A 22136-nucleotide genomic window follows, 5' to 3' on the forward strand; every position below is an offset into this window, starting at 1 on the left:
TTATTCTTATTCTTATTGTTAATGGTTTCTTTTTTCGTTTCGTTTCGTTTCGTTTCTTATTCTTATTTTTTATTTTTTTGTTTTTCGTTTTCTTTTTCTTTTTCTTTTCTTCTTCGCCGCCATCACACCAACAAGTTTCCTTGCTGCATTATCGCGTTATACCAGACTCATTCTCTTTCTCTTTCTATCTTTTTTATTTCTGAATTCTCTCATACCACTCTTCTATCTACTTATCATTCTTCTTTTTTTTTTGTTATTTCTTGTATCTTCTTTCTTTCTTTTCATTGCTTTTTGTTTCAGAAATTTTAATTAGTCAAGATTTATAAATACTTTTATAAGATTTAGAGAATTATTTGTTAACTAAGTTTGATATTAGATATATTTTTTAAATTAATTTTGTTATTATATCAAATATTAGAAATTTTAATTCGTAATTTACGGTCTATTGCAAAAATTATTATTAATTACTGATTTATGAATTAATTAGAATTTTAATTACTTTTAACATCACAATGTGTGATATTTTTAATGATTATGTAAAGTGCATTTGTAATATAATAAAATATTGAAGTAAACTTATGCGTATATAGTCGTTTAGTTATAAGTATAGTAAATAGGTATATGGTTTCAAAGAAATGAAAGAAACAGAAGCGTTGGACGTTGATGAATGAAGCTGATGAATCAGGCATCCTTCTTGAGTATTCTCCAAAGACCTTTCTTTACGATCAAGAGTGTCGAGATAAATAGCCTCTTTTTTCATTCTTCTTGATATCCTAAACTTTCTTAGTACTATCGTACATGTAATACTACATCTATGTATATATATAGATGCGTTGAATTACTATAATTTTCTATGCTAGACTCCAATTAAAATATTTCCATAAACTAGTTATATATATAAGAAAGAAAAGCTTTTCTAACGAAAATGCATACCCTCATAAATAAAACATAAATTAAACATTTTTCATTACATATACTATGGTTGTCCTGAAATATATATGGGAAGTTGTAATGAAGTTGAATAGAAATGCAAGTTTGTAATGAATGCACAAATTTTTCTATTTTTATTAAATTATTAATTGTAAGAATTATAATTCGATGTTATTTAAATTATTTTTAATTAAAATAATAATTTAGATAACATATAATAATAAATAATAATATTATATATTTATAATTATATAATATTTAATAATATAACATATTAATATATATAAAAAAAATAATAATTTAAATTAAGTTATAAATAAAATTTATATAAATTATTTAAAGGTATTTTAAATTAAAATAATAATTTAGATAACATATAATAATAAATAATAATATTATATATTTATAATTATATAATATTTAATAATATAATATATATTAATAAATAAAATAATAATTTCAATTAGTAAAAAAGAAAAATATATATCAAATATTTTATTTGAATCATCGAATTTATTTCTACATCGAACAAATTTTGTTCAAATGATTCATCCAACCTTTAGAGAGAAACTTTTTCTTATAATAAAAAAAAAAAAAAAAAGACAAGCTGTGAGTGTAACAAATGTAATTTTAGAAATGGAAAATTCTAATAAAAAAATTCGAAAAGAAAAATCAACTCAACTTGAAGTACTAAAACTTGTCAAGTAAACTTGTGTTTTATCTTGAAGAAGATAAATTGCATTTATTTTTTATTTTCTATTCTTCTTTTTTTTTTTTTTTTGTTGAACAAAAGAAACGGAAAATGTTGAAATAAGAATGATTTACGTTTACACGAATAAAATCGAATGAACAATGCACAGATTGTTGCAGCAGGGATGTAATCCTTAGGCGGATTAAATTGGACACTCGGATAAAAGTAGACATAAGAAAAACCTGTTTAAAAGTAATGTTAACTTGAGATTGTATTTCTAACATTTTTCCTGGAAAAGGTCTTCAACCATCTAAGGACAGTATTAGGGTTATTATATATATATCTTCGGAACACATTGTATCTCATATTCGTCCATGTCGTTTTACCTAAACTGTACTTTTTCGGTAAAATTCATCATCTTAACTATGAAAGAAACGGATGTACTTAAAATGACCCTGTCCATTTAGAAATAAAATCGGCACATGAATGGTAAAAATAATCAAAATCTTTTCAAACAATTTCTACACTTATCTGACATTTTTTTTTATTCAATGCAACAAATTGTTGAATTATTCGTTGTTTTCAAAATGTGAATAAATTTTTTAACGAATCTACATTTTTTTCCATTACTAATAATGCGCATGAATATACATTTTGTTATTTAAACAATAGTGTAGTAAAATTTATTTTATATAAAAAAAGAAAAGTTTATTTAAGTGAATATTTGATATTCAATAAAATGTTAATGTTAAAATGTATTTCTAAACAAAATATTTTTAAACGGATTGTATTTTTATATTATTTTAATATTTATTTTTTATACAAAAATTATTTTATATAAATATTATTATTATATTTATATTTATATAAAAATTATGATATCATTAATTTTTTTATTAAAAATTATATATATATATATATATAATTTTATATGTAATTTTATAATATAATACAATTAATATTATATTATAAATTAAAATATATAATTAAATATATATAATATAATTAATATAATATAATTTTGTAATTTATGTATGTAATATTGTAATTATATATATATATAATTTTTATTGTAAAATATAACATATATAATTTTATATGTAATTTTATAATATAATACAATTAATATTATATTATAAATTAAAATATAATTAAAAAATATATATAATATAATTAACGTAATATAATTTTATAATATAATGTATATAATTTTTATATATATAATTTATATGTATATATATATATATATATTTTTTTTTTGTTTTAATAAAGTATGATAAATAATAACACGATTAAACTATTAGAAATAATCTTACTTTGAATATTATCTTTTTTTTTCAACAATGGATTTAGTTTAGAAAGATTTCTATGGTAGATTGAATTCCAATGAATTGACTTTCAACTTCCTTTCTACGTACCTTCCACTTACTGATGTGTATTAGGTATATAAATTGATGTATGTGTACGTGTATGTGAGTGTAGGTATGCGTATACCTATGCTACGGTCAAAATGTGCTCACCCTACCATGTGGTTTAGAAAAAGAAATAAAAAAAATGAAAGAGAGAGAGAGAGAGGAAGAGGGTAAGGGTAAGGGAGAGGAAAAAAGGGAGAAAGGGAGAAAGGGAAAAGGATGGTGCTGAAGTTACCGCAGTGCCACTGGCATCGAATTACTTGCCCCTCCTTACATATTCCTTACGTTCTGAATTAGTTCTTGTTTCAATATTGTGCCAAATGCATTCTTTGTTCCTTCGTATAAAAACATTTTATTTATTTCGTTCATTTTTAATTAACAATTAATTTTTTTTATTGTGTATATACTCATTTTACATATTATAAAATATTTCTTGATATTAAGAAAAATATTTTTGTAAACATTAGTTTATTGGTAAAGTTATAAATTATATTATATTTTTTTTAATATAATTAAATTATTTATAAATATTAATATAATTAATTATAAATATATAAAATATATATTTCAATATTTAATATGAAAATAAATAAAACTACCCTAATATATTTTTTATATTATAAAATGTACAAAAACTGACAAACCACCCCAATAAAAAATTACAAACTACTTAATTAATTTTATTATTAAATAAAAAATTGCCATATAAATATAAATTTGTAATATTTTAATTAATATAGAAATAAAATATTTAAATAAAATTTTAATTATTTTTATTATTTTTTAAATTATTTATTTTTTTCTATGTATAAATATAAATGAAAAAATATACTGTAGTTTAAAAAATTTCCAAAAAAAAAAATAAATTATTTCATAATAATAATCCTTAAAAATACCCATACTCGTCGTATCATTAATTTCAAAGTAAAAAAAAAAAAAAATATATATAAAAATTGTTAATGCACATTCAGGTATGATTTTATGAATTGTGGTTTTTCGGGGTGCGTGAGTGCGCATTAAAATTGAACGCGAATGGGTCTCGCATCTGCGCTTGAGCTCGTGCGTGAGTGCTTAGGTCCGTGCTTGAGTGAGCGCGTGCGTGATACAAAATAAATACCGAAAGTATATCAAAGAGACACGAATATGTTGTATGAAGTAAAGTAAAGTAAAGGAAAGTAAAGAAAGAAAGAAGGTAAAGCAATAGTTGCTTTAGTGCAAGTAGGAAGAAAGGAATGAAGGAAGGTAGAAAGGTAAAAAGGGATGGTGATTGAAGACTTTAAGGATTGTAAAGGACGAACTTAGCGTGTTATACGAGGAAGAGAAACGTTTGCATGCAGCTGCAGGTACCGAAAAACCCAATGCAACGGTTTCAATTGTCTGCAAACATGGCTGCCGCTGTTTCTCGACTAGGTCTCATAGTCGTTATCCTTGAAAGACCCGTGTGCACCTTCTTATTTCGTTTTGTTTTAACGCACGATGCTCCTTCACAACGAAACAACTCACGCATAGTCGCATGTCATGAGTTAGAAACATTTTTAATCGAATAATATTCATTCGAATTCATTTCATTTGGGAAATAAGAATTGTTCTTATTTTTTCTAATTAATTCATTCATAAATATAATATAAAACAATAATTTAATACAACAAATAATGAATTATATAAATATTAAATTTGTTTATATAATTGCTTGTATTATATAGGATACTTTTGCTGCATAATTTGTATAAATAATTATAGGTTATGTTACTGGTACTTATTCTTTTTATTATTCAATTTTTATATATTCTAAGGTCAATTGTTTTATCTTTAAATGTTGTGAGGGTAAAAAAATTCGCTCAACTTCTTAAATTGCTTTGAGTGTAGTTTTTAATATTTTATATTGCAGTTTATAATTTTTTGTAGGTTAACTTCAGTTGGATGTTCGTTGTGTCGAATTATAATCGAATAAATATATTATTATATTATTAAAAAATAATTATATAATAGTTAAATTTAAATATATTATATTAATTAGACATTTAAACTGCAGTTGAATATAGAAACCAAAACTCACGTTGAAGTACACACAAATTAGTTATAATTTTTATAGATTAACTTTACAATAATTTTCATCAAATTAAATTACAATCGAACAAATAATTTACTATATTATTAAAAAACATTTATATATTCTAATTTAATTACAAAATATCCAATTAATTAGAAATTTAAACTGCAGTTGAATATACAAATCAGAGAACTCATATTAAATTACACACGAATTACCATAATATATTTAATTCCTAATCACAATCGATTATCCATAAACTTAAAAATTGAACTAATCATAAAATAACCTTGCATTAAAACAAACCCTACAAAACTCAACCTTAATTTTAAGGTGGAGGAGGGGGGGGGGAATGTTGTATTGTGTTTTATACTTAAGGGTCGATAAGTCATCAAGAGAGGTAACTAATTTCAATCTTTCCGACAATGGCAGACATGAAAAATCGCGCATCATTTGCTGAACTTGAACAACCTACTCTCCAACCCCATGAATCCCATCCCCCGATCCTCCCACCCTTCCACATTCACTCTCACTCACTCACTCACTAACTCACTCACTCACTCACTTGAAAAAGAAGTTTCGAATCGAGCCGCGAGCCATATGTTTCCAAGCGAATGCGTTGAGAAGTCATCGAAGAAACGTGCTCATTATGAAAGAGAGAATGAAAGAGAGAATGTAAGAAAGAGAGAGATAGAAAGAGAGAAAGAGAGAGAAAGACCACCCAATGAGTACTCTCTTCGCGTGACTCAACGAAAATTCTGATCAAGATGGCTTCATTTACTTGTCTTTATCTTTATCATTATTCTCTTTTTTCTCAGACACTATTTTATTGGTTTTTTTTTTAATAAATATTTCTTTTTATTGTTTCATCTTTTCTTTCATCGTCTCGCACTTCAAATCGAATCGAATCGTATATCGTATCGAAAGTATTTTTTTGTATGTGTTGAATAAATTGCATCGGATGTATTCGAAATATTGCAGTAACGTATTTTTATGATCGATTACTTTCATTCAAATATTCTTTACTGGTATATACAGGTTTCAAATGTAAAAGGTACTTTACTTATACGAATTATTATGTATACATTGGGATTGTGTGTAGGTTAAGTTATGTGTGTGTATGGAAATTTTATGAATTTTATTTATTCATATAACAGTACATAATCTTTTACCTCGTTTTAAATCTCTATTAATAATAATAAAAAAATATAGAATAATTTTGAATTATATTATTTGAATTATGTTAATTATTATTTGAACGAAATTGTACAAACCCGATTCATAATTCATCAATTTTGTAACTGTAAATTGTATCAAACTTTAATATTGTAAAACAACGTAGAGAAAATGATTTTAAATTATTAAAAAAGAAGATAAAAGATTTTTCATGTCACAGCAACAACAACAAATGACAAAATAATAATATACCATATTAAATTAATGATATAATTTAACGAAATAAAATATAATGAAAAGAATGAAAAAATGATTTATAGGTTATAAACGAAATCAAGAAAAAAGGTAACAATATTTTTAAACACCGAAGAAGAGGACAAAGAAAAATGATCGAAGAAGCTAACCTCGAATTTTGAACGCGTCCATCGAGTATTCTACACAACTGTATACCTGCACTCATATATACGTTGCTTAAAAAAAGATAGAAGAATATTATGGCCGCTGTAAAGCACTAAAACAGGCGTATAGTTTGAAAGAAGAAGAAGAAGAAGAAGAAGAAGAAGAAGAAGAAGAGGGCCCCGCGGCCTTCAACCATACCAGAGAGTAAGTGGGCATTAGCACTCGCATTGTAAATCCGAACCGAATTCGTCCACCTTTTTAGGGGGAGTAAGGAGAGGGGAGCCGATTCCAAAGAAAAAAAGGAACCGACAAAGAATAAAGTATCCAATAGTTTGAACACCCTCGTAACTATTATTAAAGACTATTGGAAAATATATTTAAATTAATTAAATTAAATATAATAAAAGTAAAGACAAACTAATTAAATACAAATTGTGTAATACAATATACAAATTTTTTTTTTTTTAGATTACAAATATTGTTAATTGTGTTAGATATTTTATTTGAAATTAAATTTAATATTAAATGTTGGCAACAATATCTAAAATAATTAAATTATTTATTATGTAAACTGGAATAAAATGAAATTTGTGATAATTTTGAGATTCAACTTCACCAATCGTGCAAGTGAATACTTATTATTTTAATTATAAATGAAAAATCTGATTACAGAGATTTTGTCTGAACTATCCGAACGCAAGAATTGCATTATTATTAATTATTGCTATTATTATTAGTAGACAATTGGAAAATATCTAAACTAATTAAATTAAATATAATATACTAATTTTTCCTGTGTAGATATTTTTTATATTATTTAAAATTAAATTTAATATTAAATGTGTTGCCAAAAATATCTAAAATAATTAAATTAATTCTTACTCAAACTGGAACAATATAAAATCTATGTTAATTTTGAGATTCAACTTCACCAATCGTGCAGATGAATATTTATTATTTTTATTATAAATGACAAATTTTGTTATATAAATTTTATCTGAACTATTCAAATGCAAGAAGATAAAATAAAAAGAGAAAGTAAAAGTACTGAAACAAAATTCTCGCTTAATGATTTTCTTCGAACTAAAAACCGTCGATAGTAATATCAAAAAAAAAAAAAAAAAAAGAACAAAGTAATCTAACAGGTTGAAAGATTAAAACAAATTTGAAACGATCGGGTTAGTGGGAGTTATCTTTTCTTAAGAACATTCGCACCTAAGGCTACGCTGTCATCCTTCGTCAAAAGAAAAAAAAAAGAAAACCCAAAGAAAAAAAGGGTCATCGTTCTAGCCTTCGATCGAATGAATAAATCGTATGTTACTTTCTCGAACTTACAAACCACCACGGAACGAGCTTACGAATATCAAAAATATATATATATATATACAGTTGCAAGTAAAGTGTAAAAAAATTTTATAAAAATTTGTTAAATTCCTGTAATATGAGTGACCTTTTTTTACAACAAAACTGACCTACCCGTACATCTGTCTTACGTAAAAAAAAATAAAAAGGATGCTAGATACGTGATTTCACTTTTATCTTACTGAAGTTTCTTTTTCTTTTTTTTTCTTTTTTTCTATCCTATCGATTTTATACCAGAATAATAGAAAAAACAAATGTTTCTACGAAGAAGATCAAATTCCATCTGGAAAACATGTCTTTTTTCTTTTGTATCTTTCCGCTTTCCCCAACCCTTGGGTCTACTTACGATTGAAAGTAAGAATGAACCTTGTACAACATGTCATAGAAGAAATAGAAAAAGAATTTGATTTATCTCTTTTATTTATATATTCCTCGTCCTGGTATTACTCACATTTTTCGGAACTAAACGTTGAATTATCGGATACGGTTTTCCATTCACTTTTTCATTTTCGTTTACTTTAGATATTTTTTTTTCATTTTATAAGATAAAATAAAAAAAAAAAAAAAAAAAGAGAAATCCTTTTGTACTCGTAAATCTAAGGAATTTATGGTACGTGACCATACTTCCTGTAAACTTTACAAAATTATTAGAATCATTTTTCTTTGATCACGTTTATTTGTACATTCATAAAATAAATTTATTCAATGCTACAATTGCATGTGAAACGTGTAATAAATTGTTTTCATAAAAAAAACAAACATATGGAACTGTCCACGTGAAAATTTAGAAAAAAAAATTTTACCACGAATTGTACCAGAAATAAAAAAAAATAAAAAGAAGAAACATCAAAAGAAAAACAAAAATTATTATTGAAATCTATAATTTCATCTGCACCAAAATGAAAATGAAAATGAATAAAACTCATGATTATTAAAAATTGTTACCCTTATATAAAATTTAATATTTAGATAATTGTAAAAATCCAAATCATACCAGGAATAAAAAAAGAAAACAAAAATTATGGAAACCTATAATTTCATCTGCACCAAAATGAAAATGAAAATGAATGAAATTCGTGATTATTATTCGATGATTTTGGGGGAATAAATTTAGAGAAGAAAATTAGTAAGCAATCATGAAGAAATAAAGGATGAATATCCATTGATCAAAGAAACTAGTATTGAAGGAAACATATAATTTGATAGAAATAATACTCGGAAGGAAAGGTGTGTTCGAAAAAAATGTTCGATTTTCTCTATCCATAGATACATACATCTCTCATATTCTCTCTCTCTTTCTCTCTCTCTTTTATTCTTTTCTCTCTCAGATCAAAGTACGAGCTTCTTATAGGCAAGAGTTTCACGAAAAACAGGTTCCAAAAGAATGTCGACCGAAAGTAAGTGACTATTAACGTTGGAACAGGCGTATATAAAAATTTATCATCCCTGGTTTAATGGCCGCCAATGGAAAGAAACGAAAATTTACTTCCACTTATTCTTTTCTTTCGATAATAAAAAGAAAATACAAAAAACAAAACATACCAACAAAAATGAAACAAAAACTCGCAGTTACAATAAATAAAAAAAAAAAAAAACAAGTTAAGTTCTACCTCGTTTAAAAAAAAAAAAAACCAAATCCAGTTGAATATTTTTGGACATTCTTTTACTGCTAATCCTTGCGATAGGGAATATATTATTTAATAAAATAACAAGAAACAAAATATTCTACGTAGGTGGACAAGCGTAATGCGTAGGAAGTTGTAGAAGCATCGAAATGGTGCAAGGATTGGTAGGTATAGAGGATATTTCAATGGGGCCTCACAATGGGGTTGTAATCCTTCGTAGAAGTTAACCGCAACTTCGTTGGCCTGTTACTGCTATTTCATCCATTCTATACATGAATAGAAAGAAAGAGAGAAAGAGAGAGGAAAAGGAAGTAATAATTCAAGAAATGGTTCTAAAATAAAATAAAATTATTCAAACTTTTCTAACATAACCTCAATTTTGTTGGTTAATTCTTCGCACGAATGATATTGCAATGAATAATTTTCAAATTCAATCTATCGTATTTTGTTCTATTATCATCCTTTATCTCTCTCTCTCTCTCTCTTTCTCTCTCTCTCTCTCTCTCTCCTTCTTTCTCTCTTTTTTCGGTTTATTACTCTGACCTATATGCGACAAAATTTAGCGCATGAATTGACAGATCGCTTTTGTGCCAATTATTTACACGTCGATTGAAATACATTATATCAAAGTTATTAATATTTAACGTGTATTCTCTATCTTTCTCTCTCTCTCTCTCTCTCTCTTTCCTGTTTATAATACTTTTATGATGCATAAAAAAATATGCACTCCCAAGTGCAACACTTTGGTACAATATTTTATGTTTAAATATAAAAATGCTCGTATATGTAAACGTTTCAGATAATATTACTTGCTTTTTTTCTAAATAAATAAATTAATCATTCTTTTGAATAATTATATCGAAATATTAAATAAAGTTATGTACAAATTGGATATGAAATGAACTTTTATAGGTTATAATGAATATTATAACCTATAATAATATTTTATAAATACACACAATATATTTTATATTTTATATAATATATTTTATATATATATATAGGTTATAATATTCATTGTAACCTATAAAAATATGAATTATACCAAATCAAATAAAATATATATATATATATATATATATATATATATATATATATATATAAACAAATATTAATTAAAAAATCAAAAAACAATATTATCCTCGATGTATGCAATAGAAAACATTTATTTAAATATTTCAATTCAAAAAGTTAATATTTATTTAAAAAATCAAAAACAATATTATACTCAATGTATGCAATAGAAAACACAAAAGTGTGTTCCGAAGTATGGCGTAAGAATAAAAGAAAAAGAAGAGAAACACTAGGAAAAGGGTGAAGGTGGTGGGGTTAAGGAAGGAAGAACAGGAAGAAACGAAGAAGAAGAAGAAGAAGAAGAAGAAAAGGTAAGTGAAAAAAAGGGTGGAAGAAGGTTGGAAAGAAGAGGACATGTTATGTGGAACGCAACATCCAAGCCAAGAAGAGGAAGAGGGCGCTCGATAAATCAAGATTCCAAGTTTCTACACCAGTGGGGCAGCAGGTCAGTGCTGCTGTTAGGATCCCACTCACTGCAAGGACAAAGAAATCATTTCCTTTACCCCTATTATCCTTTCTTCTTCTTCTTTTTCTTCCTTTTTTAAAAATAATCTTTTCTGTTCTTCTAATGAGAATTAAATTGTTCAACGTAATAATTAATCTGAGACTTTAATATTGATTTGTATAATTGATTTTAAAGTTTTTGAGTTATACTGGAGTTGTTTGATCATTTCAATACTGTTCCTTTAATTTATAACATTATATTTGTTTAAAATAATGAATTTTCAATTAGTGAGTTGTAGGATTCGAAACTTGTTGAACATTCTATTATAATATAAAAGATTCTTAAGGTTTAATAAAGAACCAATTGGGATAGGTCGTTTCAATAGAAAAAATCCCTTTTCTTAAGATTTTATTCCGAAGGTTGATCTTTAGAAATTCGAATAATACTTTTCGTTAACCCTCACTCATTCCCCCTCTACAATCCTTTTTGTTTCTGTTGCGTTTTGTTTTTTCTTTCGTCTTTTCATATTTTACGTTTTCGTAGTTGGGATACTTTGTATGACTGTATGTGTGTTTCTGTGTAGTAAGTCTGAGGAAGAAAACTGTTCTATTATACAACTCATTTTTGACCATTCGATTCACTGTGTAAGCGCATGCGCATGCCCTTAGCATACCTAAACTGCACTACGAGAGATGCAGCTGCCGTCTGTGTACGCCTGCTGCGTTTTCCATCTAACGCTAGTACCTTCTTTTATAATCCTCATCCTCCTATTTCTTCTTCTAGTTTCCACCTTTTTTTTTTTTTTTTTTTTTACTTTCATTTTCTCCGAAAATATCGTCTCGATTCTTTATCTCAATTTTTTTTTCTTTCTTTCCTTACTCTCATCCCCCTTTTCCACCCTTCGTTTCTTCACTTTTCTTATTTCACGCTTCCCTTTTAATCTTTTCCCGATTTCGTTGGATAATTTTTCTTGGAATTAGTTTGGGACCAAATGTTCATTTGGTTTTGAAATTTTTTTTCAATGAAAAGAAATAATCCAGAATATTTTTTCTTCTTTTTAATATCAACGATAAGTTCGTGTTGAGGTTATGTTATCAAAGAAAACTTGGATGAGACATAAAAGATGGTTGATAAAAATTTTATTTTGTTTTACACGAAAAAAAAAAAATAAGTGTTGTTTAGTTCGTCTAATTTTATTTATTCGTTGTAAAAAATATTTTCAAGTCAAATTTATAAGCGTGAAGTTTTCATAAAAGTGAAAGGTAGGCGTATTCTATATGTAAAATCTGGAAAAAAAAAAAAAAAAGAAATTTGTGAAGAAAAGAAAGATGGTGAAGGTTCAAAAACAGGAATAGTAGTTGCGTAGTCTCAGAATAACGTCGGTGAAATTTACACTTGAAAGGTGCAAATGAACGTTTTCTTTTTCGGTTCGTTTAGAGGTTAGGTACGGGCTCGTTAGCGCCATTGTCGTATTCGTCCACTTGTCTATTTTGTTTTTCCTTTTCTTGTCCGAATGGAATCAAGGCGTGCATTATTATATAACAATCTCATTTTCTCTCTCTCTCTCTCTCTCTCTCTCTCTTTTATTTTTATCAATTTTTTGTATCCTTTGTCAAGGTGCAGCAAGTGCCAGAACTTCTTTTAGAATAAAAACAAATAAATAATGAAAGATTAAGATTAGAAAGCCAAGTAAAAGTAATATTAGAAGAAGAAGAAGATAATTTGAGTGAAGAGTTTTAAGCAGAGTTCGTTTAAAAAAAAAAACGAACGAACGAATGATGCAGTGCGAATTAATGAATGCATTTCGTAAACATGTATACAATCATACAATTGAAATTGTTAAAAAAAGCTCACAACATTTTAGCTTATAATTAGCAAGAAATTGTAGCAGAATTGTTCATCATCGAGTAAGTAAATGAAATGACTTACGACGATCACAGATCTCGATGGTACGCCCAGATTCACTAATTGCAGATCAGCTCGAACCTCTTCCAACGTGGCCCTTGTGAAAGATCTTTCCTGAAATCCGATGAAAACTCTTTATTCTGTTTATTGAGTTTTCATCGTTGTACACCCAATTCAATATAATTAATTTATACAATCAAATTAAAATATTCATTCGGAAATAATTTTTATTTTTATTTTTAAATAAAAAGGGAATGATTTTAAAGATATACAATTGAATATTTTTCAAAGCATATTATTTCTAACCCTTAAAAACAAAATTCAATATAATTACAGAACACTTTTAAACTGAAATAATTCAAGGTACAGTCCTGCATTATTTAAGGGCTACTCTATTAGACATTTAGAACAAAAAAAAAACAAAAAAATAACAGAAAAAACCAAAGACAAGAAATGATCGAAGGAAATGGGTAAAAGTAGAGATAAAAAAAAAAGTATAGTACTTTTAGATAGGGAACGTACTTGTAGAGAGACGACCATCGAGGTACTAATGATCCAAAACCTCTCACTCCCACACTCCCCCTTTCTTTCTATCCCTTTGGTGAGTTACATCAACAGTGGCCAGTGTCTTGTAACTTGCTAAGTGAAAATACGCGTAGATCCTTCGAAGATACAAGAAAGATCCTCTCTTTTCTTCCCTTATTTCTATTCCGAAGATAGAAAAAAAAAAAAAAAAAAAACAGAAAAAAAAAGAAATAAAAAAAAAAGAAATAGAAGTAGAAAAAGTAGAAGTAGAAATAAGAAATAAGAACCTAGAAAAAAAAAAAGAGAGAGAGGATACTTTAAACCGCTAAAGGAATAATCCTGCGTGCGAGAGAGAGAGAGAGAGAGAGAGAGAAAAAAAAAGAGAGTCCTGCGTGCCCTTCCTACATTTTTTTTTTTATTTCTCTCTGAATTTTTATGTTTTCCTTTTCTCTCTCTCTCTCTCTCTCTCTCTCTCTTTGTACCAGCCCTACCTTCTAACTTCTTCTACATGCTCTCTCACACACACACACATATATATATTTGGAATCATGTAGGAAAGACGACTCGAAAACTTGACTTTGAAATGTATGTGTATGTGTGTGTGTGTGTGTGTGTGAGTACGCCGTGGCTAATCCTAATGCTAGGTCTCTGAAATGCCGCACGGCCTATTGGACAAAGGACCCATGACGACGCCTAACTCATCCACCACATCGGTCCGCCATTTATTTATTTCTACCCAACGCCACTACTATCTCACTCCAACTACAACTTTGTACTAAACCCTCCCCCCTTTCTCTCCACTTCTTTACCACCGCCGTTTCCCTTGCCCTTACTCTTGTTCTTCTTTTTGTTTTCTTCTTCTTCTTCTCATCTCAGACCCCTCCTGTTCATCCCAATACTTCTACCGTCTAAGGTTCCTCGTATCTCCCTTTTTTTCTTCTTCAAAGATATTACGCTTACGCATCCCTCACTGAGGGTTTTATTTATTTACCCATTGGCGTAACTATTTACTTTTTTTCTGTTTATGGGGAGGGTTTTTTTTTCTTGAATTTTTTTTTGAATGTTTTTTGAAAGGTTTTTTGGATTTGGTTTTGTGGATTACACAAGTCTTACGTTTATTCGGAAAATAATTATTGCATAAGATGGTCTAATTTTTAGGTTACTTGTAATCCATGTTTTCTGTTTGGTGAACACATTTTTATTTGAAGTTAGATTTCTGGGTTTAAGTAATCAATTTTTGTTTGGAAAATGCAAATCTATTGGTTATTAATTTAGATAGTTCTTAGTTAACCTATAATCAACCCTTTTTCTTTAATAAAGCTTGTCTTTGAGATTAAGTTTATAACAATTATCAATATTACTTTTAATTTTGTATAAATAAATGTATAAAATAACAAATAATTATAAAAATGTTTTATTTCAATATTAATATTAATTAAATATAAAATAGAAGTACATTTATCAATGTAATTGATTATCACAAATATAAATAATGATGTTCAATGTAAGAAATTATAGTAAAATAATTTCAACTAAAATATTGTAGGTATCACATAAATGCATTCATCCATCTAACCACCTAGTCATCTTTTTTCTTGAATCCCACCTATTCCCCATACTCCATCCCCTAACTTTCCTGCTTTTATTTTCTCGAAGTCTTCAAAATTTGCCCAAGTCATCGTTCTGAATCGTTATCCCGGAGGTCCTGTTCTTCTCTCTCTCTCTCTCTCTCTCTCTCTGATTCTCTTTTTGAAAGGATACGCTTCGTTCATCCTTTTTTCAATCTCCCACTCTCATTCTCACTCACAGTCATAGTTATTACGCATGTGTATTGGTTAGATGCACCGAATATGATTAAAACTTACGTCAATAAATTTTGATGAATAAAATGTAAAATAAAATTAATTAAATGTTCGATCATACGTGAAAAGTTAACCTCAAAGTTAAACCTGCTTTTTATCAATTGATAAACAAAACAAAACAAAACAAAAAATAAATAAAATGAAATATGCAAAGCATGTAAAAATCGTTAAATAAAAATCGTTCTCACCACCCTCGTTGAAAATATTTAACGAAAAGAATATTAGAAGAAAAAACCTTCGTTTGAATTATGCATAGAAATAACGAAGAAACATTATACCTAACCTCCAAATATATATTACCGTATAAGAAAAGGTAAGAGAAATAAGAGGATGAAAGAAAAAAAAATAAATAAAATAAAAAGGAAAGGTACAGACGGTTACCATTAAAATATCTTTTCCGGTGGAATAGAAAGAGTCTAAGAAGAGAAAATAAAATAAGAAATACCAAAAAAAAAAAGAAAAAAAAAAAGAAAAGCAAGAGCAACGTATTTATCAGTCTCAACCGATCTCTAGTATTCTATCGGTATTTCTATCTCCATTTCAGTGGAAGTTTTTAAGGGCTGTCTAACTTTCCGCGTGGTCAGAATTTTCTTGAGACGAAGCATTACCGGGCCCGGTTATTCAATGTGTTTGGGTGTTAGACTTCAACTTCGTACCGACACATTCGATCTATAGTCGTTATAAATGAGCAAGATGGGAGGAGTTAAGAAGAAAGAGAGAGAGAAAAAAAAACAAGTGTACAAGAGTGAGATGAAAAGTAAGCAAGCAAGAAAGAAATGAAAAAAAAAAAAAAACGAAAGAAGGAGAGGGTAAGAACCGGAGAATGAGTGAGTGCAGGAACATGCGAGGAGGGTGGGAGGGGGTTGAGCAAGTGAGAATGTATACCTGCTGGTGGATATTAAAGCGATCATACCCTCGTCACTTTTGGCCCCAACGATCGTCCTTTCTCACTAATACGTGCACATATGCGCGCACGCATATGCGCACGAACACCCGACGCATAATTTCGTTCCTTCGTCTCAACTCTACTGCTACTTCTATTTCTTTCTTTCTTATATAAACTTTTCTTCTTTCTATTCTATTTGTTACCACTTTTCCCCCTCCACTAGACCCCCATCCACCGACCTTACCACCATCAGCGTATTATACAAGTTAAATACACGTATAGAATGTTTCACGGACTACTGCAAAGTCAAATTTTTACCTTCACCCTTAAATATAACCGGTGAGAATAGAATTCTCATTTTATTTTTATTTAAATGCGGGAATATTTACGTTAGTGCGTTTTTTTACAGCTAAAAATACGAGGCTCTTGGTTGGGATATATTTTTTAGAAGGAAGGAGTGGACGGTTCAAATCAAAGAGGTTGTACGATAATAAAATTTTGTTTTATAATTAATAATAAAATTATTACGAATAATATATTGGAATAATTAATGAAATACAAGCGTGCATTTATTTTTCAATTACGTGTATTAATTTTAATTTTATTTTTTGTTTTTTTTTTTTAATACTTGATCAAACACAAGTAGATATATTTTAATTAAATGAAAGTTAAATAATTATTAACAATAATAATATTAATTATTATTATTATTATTCGACTAGAAAACCCTGTGATATTTATTTATTTTTTAATTGTAAAAATAATACGATTAAAATTTTGTGGCACGTGTTTCTAAATTGACGATATACGTTCAATTTATTTTGACGCGAAAATCACACGTTACCAAAAGAGAGAAATTCACTATGTGTGCGTGTGTATTAGTACGCATTTATACCCTTAAGGGCGAAGAAACGAAAACGAGCTCGTTATCGAAAAGATCGGCTGAAAGTCTTTTCTCTCGCAGAACACGAAAGTATTCGTTTTCTTCTTATGGTGGTTGATGGTGGTGGTGGTGGTGGTATCTTTAAAAAAGAAATTGTCACTGACAAAGACGGTTATACACCTATACACGTATATTTATACAAATATGTAGGGTGTCCCTTATGTTAGTTATTTTATAACAGCTGACACGCACGTTCGTCTCATTAAATTAAATATTGCACACCGTTGCAACATTTTCTACGTGCCTTGCATAATTTTTTTTCATTTTTATTTTATTCCAATGAAATATAAAAATAATCAAATATTAATGAGAAAATAAAAAAGGAAATTTAGTATATAAACTAATTAAAAAATATTTTTAATATATTTTATAAATAAATTTCAACTCTATAAATGTATATAAACAATACTTTTAAAATGTATTTCAGAATACTGTTAATAAATAAATAAAATATATATATATATATATAGTTTTACAATGAATAATATATAAATGTAAATTTATTTTTAGAATTTTCAAATGTAGAACATGTGTAAGGTTATTTCTTTTTGTGTATTCTACAAAGTTAGTCGAATAACTTTTAGAAATCGGTTTGAGAGAAGAAAGATGAAGTAACAAAAGAATGAATTTCGAGAGTAGAGACTCCCAAGGGTGTCTCAACCGGAATTGAAGAAACACTCTCGCAACATGTGGTTAACGCGAAATAACGACTGTGCATTTTTAGGTTATTGGTTAGTGGGTAGCCGACATATTGTGAGTTAAACGTTTGAAATAACACATGTACATTGATACACAAAATGTATACGAAAATTCTTTTTACAAATATCTTCATACAATTTTTAACTTTTTTTTTTTTTTTTTTTATTATAAAAGACAATAATTAATTTGCAGAATCAAATTCTTATTACGAATATTACGTTTCAACGTGTCATAATCTATAAATAATTTTTGCAAACGAATTTATTATATTTACGATAAGTAGAAAATATTTTACATTTTTATACAGACAGAAAAAAAAGAAACTTTTAGAAGTTTGTCAAGAAGAAAGAGAATAAAAAAATCGATGAGGATGGTTCGACGTTTAGTATTAAAAGTTCTTATGGACATATTCACCCACGCATTTTTCGATGCACGCCTAAGTTACGTAGGATTCGGTGTCAATTTTGCAAACATTTGCGTTTATATGATCCTCATATTGGTGAAGAGAGATAGAAATAAGAAAAAGAAATAAAATAAAAGCCTGCAGAAAAATTTCAAAAAACAGAAGAAAAAAAATTATGATTGCATTATGAGCATTTTATTTTTTACGTGCCTGTAAAAATGATCGAAATGTATTCAAAAAAAGAAAGAAAAAAAAAAGAAATTTGATTATCTCGTAGAAAATCGTACTCCATTTCGTGGAATTTTGTGTTTCTAACATTTTTTTTTTTTTTTTTTCAAACGAACGAATCTTCGTAAATATCGAAAAGAAAAAAGTGAGATAGATCGTATCAGGGGCGGCTCATTTTGCGACTGCATCCACGTGCGATCGTTTTACTCGAGAAAGAAATATATACATATATATATCTATATATTCAGAAGTATCGCAAAGGGAAGAAGAAGGGAAAGGAAAAGGAAAGGGAGAAGGGAAGAGAAAGAACCCGCGAGAAGAGAGTAGTAGTCACGCAACGAGTTTGCTATGCGATGTACACCTAACCTCTCTACGTGACGTGCCACCCCTGTTGGTAGATTATCGCAAAAGATGTCTAAGGAAACTTCCTTCTCTCCTTATTTTCCAAACGAGTCAAACCAACCCAACTTAAAGGAAATATTTGGGAGAAGCACGTACATCCATTATTATTACCCTAAACTTTTTTTTCCTTTTTTTTCTTTTTTTTTTTTTTTTTAACACATGTGACGAGGTTAGACACAAAAATCGATTTTATTTACAAAGTACGACGGATTTGAAATTATTTATAATACACATATTAATCGAGGATTAATATTTCTTTTTTTTTCAAATCTTAACCTATTATCTCACTCGCAAAATAATTTTACTGCATAAACTATAGAAGATTTACAAAAAATTGTCTACAAATCAACGAACGAACCTGAAACCGTACACACACTCCCACCTGTTACAAAATAAATCAAACATTTGATTTAAAAACAAATAAAACAAAAGAAAGTAATTTGAAATTATCCCAAAACAACGCATAGATCGTAAAAAGTTTGAGGGTTGTGAGTTAGAAAATGGTGGGGAGGAGTTGGGTGGTAAACAAAAATGAAATAAATTTTCGTTGAGATGATTAACCGAGTAACCGATCGGAGAAAGGATCTTTCGATGTTGGTTGTTAGGTCGTGCGAGGTAGTTAGTCGCATTAGCGCCGCAATGAAAGCGTATCTCGCACCCGAACCAAACGAGAAACCTGGTGCAATCGTTTTGCGATCGGTGCACGCTCGATTGCATTCGCGTTCACGAGCCGGCCCGATCTTAATTACAATCGCAAATGAGATGGTGTGTGCAAAAGTGACTATAATTGCTGTTACCACGTAGCAAAGTCTCAACGAAATTGTTCGACCATTTATTTTCAATTCAAAACCTGAACTATTGCTGCTGTTGAGTTTTGTTTGTTGTTGTTGTTGTTGTTGCTCATTTTAATTGTATAAAATTGTAATAAAATTTGTTCGTAATTTTTCTATATGCAAATAATTAATTATTGTATTTAAAGACCTTATAATTAATGACTAGAATGACTAAGTTAGATCGTAATTATGAAAATGGTTGCAAATCATTCCCACTCAAATGAATAGTTAAACACTAATAATTATTTATATACGTCGATTAAGTATTATAAATAATTCTAACTAATTGTTGACTACAAACTTTGATTAAATCTTATTTTTAAAATAAAACAAAGTATAATAGAAGATATCCCCCCTTTGGTGATGCAACCAAATTCAGAATCAGGAAATATGCTGAAGGTTACCAAAGCAACGCGATACTAGACGCGAATTCATCGATAAGAAAATATGACGAGCGTTACGAGTATAGATTAAATTAAAAAAAAAAAAAAAAAGAGAAGGAAAGAGAGAGAGAGAGAGAGAGAGAGAGAGAGAGAGTGCGTTAGGTGTTTATCTTATCTAACTTTTTATATAAAATTATTATTTCTATAATATATAAGAGAATAAAAAGCTGTTATTATTACAATCAAAAAGTTCGTGAAAAAGGAAGTGATAATAAAAACTTGAAAATTAATTTTATCATCCGTAAAGCGTTGTTATTTTTTTTATTTTTTACAAAACGTTATGCATATGTTTCTATCGAAACGAAACCCCATAAAGAAAGGGATCCACGCGATTTCCGGGAAGAATAATAATAAAAAGAAAGTTTAGAAGGACCATTTTGTACCTTCGTTCTTATTCGATCAGTTTTAGAATTGAGAAAGAAAGAGGGAAGGGGAAGAAGTGAGGAGGATATAGGTTAGGAAGAATAGGAGGACTAGGAGGGGGTAAGAGGGAAGGGTAATGAGTATAATCAAAACGGTTTGGTAGAAAAACAGCCGCTAGGTATATAAAGTTTCTTTTCTATACATATCATCTATATCTATGTGTGTGGTTTAGTTACGAATCCGCACTTTTGGATTTGAATTTTCGAATAGACTTAAACTTCTTCATAATGTTGGTCGGTCACGCAGGCGCCATCTGATGGACGAACAAATTACTGGTCTTCGGTGTCTATTCTATCCCGCCCTTTTCTAGTTTCAACTTTCTATTGTTCCAAAAGACCGATGCTAGTTCTTCGTATAACCACCCTCTTTGACCTCCTCCTGGTGCGTTCTGTCCTCCCCTCCCCACCCCCGTTGCAGCTTCCCATTCCATGATATTCGCACCCTTCTTATAAGACGTCTATAGCTACCGGGCAAACGTTCATTTTGGATAATCCTATTCGCAGATGTTCTATTCCAAAAAAATGAACGTTTAGATCATGTTATTTGTTATTTTCTTTTTTCTAATCAAAATTTTCTTCTTATGTACAAATTTTAGATTATAAGAAATATGATAAATGATACATTTGTTACGAAAATAATGAATTTTTAGGTTATGGTTATTTAAGAGAACGAAAGTATGGAGTAAAAAGAAATATAAATGTTCCAAATGGAAAAAGAATGATATTCAGGTAGATCGCGATCATTGGAGAAGAAAAATTATGTATCAAAGAAAAAGAGAGAAAAAGAGAGAGAGAGAGAGAGAGAGAATGATCTCAGGTATAAACGTGCTGGCTAGGTTAGGACGTTGAGAGAAAGAAACAAAGAATACCGGATGGTATGCGAGAGAAGGAAGAGGACCGCAAGAAGAAGAAGAAGATTCGGGGAGAAGATGAAATTACTTTTTTTTTGACTAACACTTACATAGATTAATACACGTACACGTACACGTTACAAGTTCCTATCCAATACTAGTAACTTGGATCGTTATACGGGTAATATGTATGTATTTATATATATATATATATGTGTATGTATGTGTGTATTCATCTTTTGGTGCCTTGCCTTCGGGATATTGAGACTCGTAGATTTATGTAGGTACGAGAAGGTATTATGGTTGGTAAACTATGAAAGTAGTTGCCTAGCTTAGAACTCTAACTCACTTGGTTATAAACTACCTTTGTAGGTAGTAGCCTAACTCATCTCCATTCCATCTTTGTTCCATCCGACAATTTCTTCTTCTTCTGCTTCTTTTTTTTCTTATATTTATTTTATTTTTTCTTCAATATTCTACGATCCTATTTCATTCGTTTCAAATTAATGTCTTTTAGTCTTTGATCTCATAATAATTTGCTACATAATTTGGTTTTATCAAAATTAATTA

General features: G+C 28.5%; 1 protein-coding gene across 1 annotated transcript in view; it reads right to left on the reverse strand.

The window, feature by feature from the left end:
- The window catches only part of Ca-beta (Calcium channel protein beta subunit), a 92333-nt gene that overhangs the window by 46964 nt on the left and 23233 nt on the right, over positions 1–22136 (reverse strand). Inside the window, 1 exon segment of the mRNA XM_015321576.2 lies at positions 13094–13183. Within this exon segment, the coding sequence (XP_015177062.2) occupies positions 13094–13183 (90 nt within the window).

Source organism: Polistes dominula, unplaced genomic scaffold (genome assembly GCF_049000335.1).
Source record: "Polistes dominula isolate Pdom_NZ unplaced genomic scaffold, Pdom_raw_medaka contig_32, whole genome shotgun sequence".
Lineage (NCBI taxonomy): Eukaryota > Metazoa > Arthropoda > Insecta > Hymenoptera > Vespidae > Polistes > Polistes dominula.